At 41.2% G+C, this 7,522-nt stretch overlaps 1 protein-coding gene across 1 annotated transcript in view; it reads left to right on the top strand.

The window, feature by feature from the left end:
• The first annotated feature begins 1,940 nt into the window (after positions 1-1,940).
• Positions 1,941-7,522, top strand: part of LOC104963800 (deoxynucleoside triphosphate triphosphohydrolase SAMHD1-like) — a 20,689-nt gene continuing 15,107 nt past the window's right edge. The window contains 7 exon segments of the mRNA XM_010792439.1: positions 1,941-2,244; positions 3,126-3,192; positions 3,354-3,426; positions 3,941-4,101; positions 5,129-5,244; positions 5,431-5,501; positions 6,704-6,862. Coding sequence (XP_010790741.1) covers positions 2,064-2,244; positions 3,126-3,192; positions 3,354-3,426; positions 3,941-4,101; positions 5,129-5,244; positions 5,431-5,501; positions 6,704-6,862 — 828 coding nt within the window. The 5' untranslated portion in view covers positions 1,941-2,063.

The following is a 7,522-nucleotide window of genomic DNA, read 5'->3' as shown; positions in this document are numbered from 1 at the left end:
CGCCTTTGCACCACCTCGACGGCGGTTTCGGACGTCGCCCATGCCTTCAGCGGCCCGTGGGTGGCGCGCTCCGGGACCCCGTCTCGCCTCGGCAATTTCGGACGTCGCCCATGCCTTCATCGGCCCGTGGGTGGCGCGCTCCGGGATCCTGTCTGGCCTCTTCCTTCGCCTCGGCCGCTACGGACGTCGCCCATGCCTTCATCGGCCCGTGGGTGGCGCGCTCCGGGACCCTGCCTGGCCTCTCCTCTTACGGTGGCTCACGGTTCAACTCGACGGCGGCTTCGGACAGCGCCCCTTCTGGCCTCTCCCCTGTCCACGGCTCCTTCCTCCCGGGGATGCTGCTCCTGCTCCCCGGGGACCCGGCTCCTTCCTCCCGAGGTCTTCATGCCCGCCGCCGCTGTGCCCTGGACTGCGGCCGGGCAGCTCTCCTTCCTGCTGGGGACCACCGGGTTATTCACGCCCTTCGCGGCTCAGCGACCCGGCTTTCACCGACTGGCGGGTGAGGACTTCATTCGCCACGGGGCCTGCGGTGGGGACGCCCTCGTTGGGGCCTCTCCTGCGGCCCCCTTTCGACTGCCCGTTCCGGCCCGCACCCCACCCCCGGTGGGGATGCCCTTGCCCTCGTTGGGGCCCATACCCTATCCTGCGGCCCCCTTCCGACGGCCCGTTCTATGGCCCGGCCCTCACCTGCAACCTCACCCTCCTCAGCCCCTGTCGTGCTTCCTCCCGGACGCGAGGATTTTTGCTATGTTTGAATTCTGGGGGGGCTTGTGTGGTGACCACCTTTAATACACTGGGACATCATTCATAAACGGAACTGTGGGGTAGGGGTATTGTTTCCGCACGGACATATGTGTTGTAACTATATGTTGTGTGCCCTCCAAATGTCTCTCTCTTCTTCTCTGACTGCAACAAGTCAACAGCTCTTAAATAAAGTCCCCTTTTACACCATCATTGCACTGCCTCTGACTCCCTATCTCTCGGCACTACAATACGTTGATAACAAACGTAAAGTGGGAGAAAATACGTTTCTAGTTAAACGTAATTGAGAATGCAGTTTAGTTCTGTGGGAACGTAAAAGAAGTGACGAATGAATGAAAAATCCAGGATTTGACACCACTACCATCAAAATACGGAGCGAAAAGTTTAACAACAAGAATCAAGAATATGTGAGCTACCACTAAGCGACTCAGTCTGTAAATTACCATTAAAAAAACAACAAATTGGCGTTCCCGTGACAAAGGTTGCATTTCGTGATGGGGGTGCATAATTTGACACAACACCGGCAATGCATGTCCTCCATTGTCGTCACTGAACGTAATCCGGGTTTAGCCTCACTTCTCTGGCCTCATTCGCTGCACTATATTTGGCTCCACCTTCCGCGTGCGTCAAGTTCTCTACAAGCAGCGAACAATTTACCGGAAGCGAAGTGTTGAAATAAAATCATAAAGCAGATTCAGGTTCTCAAACTGATCAACAGCACATTTTTATAAAAGCAAAAAAAGTCCAAAAATAAAAATAGTGCAAAGAGGGAGTATTATGTATGTATAATATAAGTAAACGTATGAAGCTTAATGTAATAGTTTAACTATTTTAATTATATATGGTCACTTTAAAAGAAAAACAAATACACTGCTACTTTTTTACCATGATGTTCTTATCTGCTATTAGTGTTTTTTTTTACTGATGGTGTTCTTTTATTGTTAATTACGTGTGCATACTTAGTTAATTTTGAATGTGTAACGTCTTTCTCCTCACTTTATCTGCACTTTCTGCTGTTGTAATAATGTATATTCCGGGACAAATAAAGGAATTCTGATTCTGATTTAATCACGGTTCCAAAGGCTTTTATTTTTGGAATTATCAAGCGGAAACAGTTTCTGTGTTTCAAGTTTTGTTGACGCCCCCGGTGTAGAAACAAAACCCGGGTATTTTTCACCGCCAGACTGTGCAGATCTACTCGATCAGCTGGTGGAGTCGACAAGGGAAACATTACCGGCTGTAATCTTTCAGGATTTTACTCTTCTAACTAAAGCAATTCGCCGCGAGTCTATCAGACCAATATGGAGAACAGAAAACGGCAGTTGGAGGCAGTTGTGACCGACAACCACTGCTTCAAAACGCCGGAGAAAAGGGTGTCATTGGTCCGGCTGCTGGACTCCGACTACATGCGATGGGGAGTGGAAGAAACATGTCGGTACCTGCGAAGAGAAGATCTCGTAGAGTGGGAAGATATATTTAAAGGTTAGTTTCTGGGTTCTTTAATAAACTGTTGTTCACCTTGTTGTTGATATGAATTCAGTAGATCAGTTGGTAGCTGCTTCTAAATTATGCTAACTTGCTGTCCTGTGTGCAGTCAGTGGTGTAAAGTAACTAAGAATATCTACTGTACTCTAGTTCAATGTTGAGGGGATTGACCACCACTAAACTTCATGTAATACCTGTTAATTACTTGGCAGATTTGGATTAATAATTTGAAATATAATCAACACATAAATAAGACGAGTAACATCTAGCTACCCTGCAGTATACACACAGTCATTCAAACTAGCTGCACCTTTTCCAGCTTTGATAAACACATTAATGCATCAATAATTATAATCAAAACACATCATATATATTATTCTAAAATTGACCAATCTGCGTAAGGAGTACATTTAACTTGTGTTACTTTAAGTATATTTTGATGCAAATACTTTTTTTAATTTTACTTCAGTAACATTTTGAATACAGGCCTTTTGTAACAGAGTATTCCTTCACTCTGGTAGTTGTACTTGTACTTAAGTCCAAGATCTGAATACTTCTCCCACCACTGTTAAAGCTTTATTTGTAAGCATTTTTCATACACCAGGTGCAGCTCAAAGTGCTTTTACAACATGGCGGCCCACATCATAAATTAAAACAAAAAAAATAAATTATCTTCCGGTCAAAACGTTGAAACCCTTTTGCACACACGCAGCATAACAAGATAATACAACAGTTCAAGTGACACAAGGAGAAAAAGGTGTGATAATACAATACAATAAATTATCTCTCCGTAAAATAAAGGAAGACATTAGACAAAATGAATAAATACAATAAAATATTAAAACCAACATTAATTGTGTTTCCCCTGTGTTTTCTAGTACAAAAGATCACAGGTGTTGGGCTGCGGTATCTCAGTGACGCTGATCTGGAGAAGATTGGTATAAAGTAAGTATGTGTTTGTGTTCATTTGTGGGATTTGTGAAAATTGTCATGGGCACAGTGAGAAATGGGACCAAAAGGCCACTAACACTTGTGTCAATCACATAAATTACTTCTCTAACAACGATGCTGTTTCTTTCTATTATTGTTGATCCGGTGTTGCCCAGGTGCCTTGGTGACCGTCTGAAGATCCTTCATAGCTTCAGGAAGCTGTGGCAGATAGGAGCAGAGCCAAATAAGGTAACTACCAGCTGAATTGTGCTGAATTTGCTACATTTCAAGGCTAAAGGGATAAAGAAGACATAATAAGAAAAAAGAGAAGCACTTGTAGGATAAACAGAAGGGAAGTGTGAAAAGACACAAGGGGTTAGTGCACAAAATACTTCCTCCTAGCCCATATTTGTTCTCAACCCATACCTCAAAAACAGAATGTGAAAATAATACAAGCTGCAAATAAGCTTAAGGGGAACATTGTGAAATGAAAACCGACCGGTTTCTCCCTTTTTTTGGAAATGTCAGAGACACCTTACTTCCTGCTATTTAAACCATTGTTATACCTTGTCAATAGATTTTTACATTGTAAAGACTTCTTTTAACTTTAGTTTGTGAAATCTATTTATATATTTACTGTATATCATTTTCTGTCCATGTGTTTTGTTGAAAAATGGCTTCAAACCATCGTACCACCCTAAGATAAACACACAGACTGGCTATATATTTTGATTAGGAATGGTCTCGTTCGGTCTTCTTTCAGGTGTTTAATGATCCTATTCACGGGCATGTGGAGTTGCACCCTCTTCTCGTCAAAATCATCGACACGCCTCAGTTCCAGAGACTACGAAACCTCAAGCAGCTCGGAGGGACCTATTATGTTTTCCCTGGAGCATCCCACAACCGGTTTGAACACAGCATTGGGTACGTGTTTGGTGGGTTTATTTAATAGGGTTTTATAATGAGGCATCAATAAAACTCGTATCATAGAATCATAGGCTCATATAAAACCACATTAACTGGCAAAGCATTGAGTCACCAAAGTGTCAAATAGAGGTATAATAAAAGGAAACTGCCGAATATAAAACATAATATGTCTCTCAGTAATCTTTTAATCTGGATTTATATTATTGACATTGCTCTCATCGGATATTATATTGCACTGGCCAAGAGTGCATGTCATGGGGAAAATACCCGCCCTCTGTCCCTTCCCCTCTTATTGGGAATAGGCTTTCTATACACTTGTATTGTGAAAAAGATACCTGCCAATATGTTGACAAGAGATGTTGTCTATGTGAGAAAGGATAGGCTGACATTAGAATCAGTTTTCGGTTATTAGTCCCACAGCAGGGAAATCAGTAGCCGCATTCACACTGCAGGACTTTCCCTGGTACTTTGGTTCTTTAGTTCCGTTAGTACCAATAATGTTGCGTTCACACCGCCGGGACTACTCAGTGCCGGGAACTCTTTTGGCCATTTTCAGTCACTGCTAGAGAGGTGGTACGAAAGCGGCTAATGTTACAACCAAACATGACATGGCAGGCAAAAAGGCAAGCAATAATAAACAGAGAAGCAAAGCACACATTAATAATAACATTTAAATAAAGGCAAGTTAGTACACATCAGGGCTAAAAAGGGACTAGCAGCAATTTAAAAAAAAAAAGACTAAATAACATACTATATTAAAGTATTGAGACTTTCTAAAAAGGAAATGTTGGTACTTTAATAAAAATGTGTGATGAATGATATGAATATATCTCAACTTACAATTGTTAAAAATCGTTATTGTGTTGAATTTGTCTTTTTTTTTTTAAAGGTGCTTGAAAATTGTGTAACCAAATGTTACATAAAGTTTCACTAACATGCCTTTATCTTTATATAGTTAATTTTTAGTTATGGTTTGTTGAACTCTTACTGTAAATCTGCATTGTTTTATTGTGTGCTGCTACAGAGTGGGACACTTGGCTGGGCGGCTTGTAGAAGCTCTGAACGAGAGGCAGCCAGAGCTCCTCATCTCTCGCAGAGACATCCTTTGTGTGCAGATCGCTGGGCTCTGCCATGACCTGGGTGAGTGATGTTCAGGTGCTCACAAGTCTAAGTTTAAGTTGGGCATGAGGGAGAATGCAAGTTAAATTATTCCCTTTTCCTGTCTATTCCCCTCGGAATAACACACAAGCAGCTTAGTGCAAAGTTCACACATGTCACATTCAATAGCTTTTTGATGTAACCCCCCCCATTCCAACCCCTATCCAGGTCATGGGCCATTCTCCCATATGTTCGACAGCAAGTTCATCCCCACAGCACGTCCAGGAATTTCCTGGAAGGTAATAAACAATCTGATTTATTTTTCTCTTTTCTTTTGCCGTATGCATTGAGGGTAAAGAAAACTGAGGCAAGATAAGAACACTTCTCTGAATTAGTTTTATACAAGCCTTCATATTTTTATTTCCAGTTATTACTGACAAAGGCAGATTGTCTAAATCCACTTTTTCGCAGTTAAAGAAAATCCAGACAGTCTGGGGAAGTCACTTCTAGACATCTTAATAACTAAGATCTGAATTTCTGAGGTTTAAAACCTGTTCTGTGATTCATCAGAAAATGATTTGGCACTCAAGTATAAAATAAAAACCCTTTAAATCACAGTTTCAACTTACAAGTCCAGCTGCGCTTATCAACTGAACTGAGCTACCACAAAGAATCGTAAAAAAACGCTTGTTTGGTCACATCTCGAAACAGATCATTCATTGCTTTTAAAATAGGTTGGTAACTGCTTTGCCAATATATTTTCAAAAGGACAAACCGAGAGTTTTGTGGGGAAGAAAATAGGAACAAATGGAAAAGTCAGACTGCAGATAATAACTACCTTCTGTGAAAGGGCTATTTGGTTGGCTATTTTTGAAAAGTAAATGGAAAAGGCCTTTATCTGTCGTTAAGTCATTCCCTATGGAGATTGTTAAAGCTTGAGTTCATCTATCTGCAATTTAACACAATCTACTGCAAAGTAAGGAATTATTTACATCAAAAATAAACTTGAGTCTGATAGATTTTTGTCTAAGTCTAAAATAAGTGATAGGTAAAACCCTAAACTCCTTTGTTGGCACTAACTCCAAGGACACTGTCTCCCCAGTGTCATTCTTACTTTATTTTGGTTGATTGGTTTATAGTTATAGTAGTAAAATAAACTTAAAAATGGCATAAAGATACAGCAATCGAAAGCTTGTTTTTCAGTGGCTTATTGTAAGCCGTTACAATGTCATTTGTCTTCATTAGGCCATTTGAGGGCTTACATATCGATAGCATTTCTCAGATTGATAAGTCTTATCAATGATAAGAACTAGAAGGCACACTGTCATTATGTAAATTATGACCATACACCTGGCATCCAACAACCGTGAGATTAGATAAGTGTCCTGTCAGGTTTTAGTTGCGATAAGCTCTTTCTATCTGAGTAATGAGTCATGTGCTTTCACTTTCAAAGTGAGACCATGCACATTTCCATATTAACAACAGCCTGTTTGTGTCACAGCATGAGAACGCCTCTCTGAGCATGTTCGACTACCTGGTGAAGGATAATGGCCTGAAGCCGGTGATGGAGCAGCACGGCCTGGTGCTGCCCGAGGACCTGGACTTCATTAAGGAACAGATTGCTGGACCACCGAACTCTGTTTCAGTTCAAGACAAGAAGGTAGTTCCACTTCTGCCCGTGTGAAATAAGCCAATGAAACAGCCACTGTGTATAAAGCAGGGGTGTCCAAACTACGGCCCGCGGACCATTTTCAATCGGCCCTCAGCAAATTCAAAAAGCATAATAGAATATGGACCACACTTATGCTTGTCTTATATTGTGCTTCTTAAATATAAATGTAAAAATATATTACACAGTAGTATTCAAGTGTTAATAAGAACACTTTTCAAATAAATTCAGTCAATTCAAGTTGGAAACATTTTCTAACATATCTCAGTTGATAAGAAAAAAGCCCAATGACTTATTTACATATCAAGCTTGAAATACACCCTTCATATTTCTCCTTATTATAATCAATCTGAGGCTTCTGTTTTAAGGGATGAGCTGCCAACACTCACAAGCATAATTGGCCTACGTTTGATTGATTTTGCTAACTTATAACTGAACCTATGAGGCAATAATACAGTGCTTCTCAAAGTGTGGTCCATGAGCGGCCCCTAATTGTCCGTGAGTATATTGGTAAAATGTCACATTGGAAATAAATAAATAAATTTAAGTTTTCCGCACTCTCGCGGGAATATCTCCGCAATGGAATGAGCTTAAGTTTCACTTTCAATTGCATGATATAGCCCAGCGCAACACCTTCATCACACATGTTGC

This window comes from Notothenia coriiceps, unplaced genomic scaffold (genome assembly GCF_000735185.1).
Source record: "Notothenia coriiceps isolate Sejong01 unplaced genomic scaffold, NC01 NC01_scaffold00036402, whole genome shotgun sequence".
Lineage (NCBI taxonomy): Eukaryota > Metazoa > Chordata > Actinopteri > Perciformes > Nototheniidae > Notothenia > Notothenia coriiceps.
The sequence above is the reverse complement of the archived record's forward strand: the minus strand, read 5'-3'. Positions and strand labels throughout refer to the sequence as shown.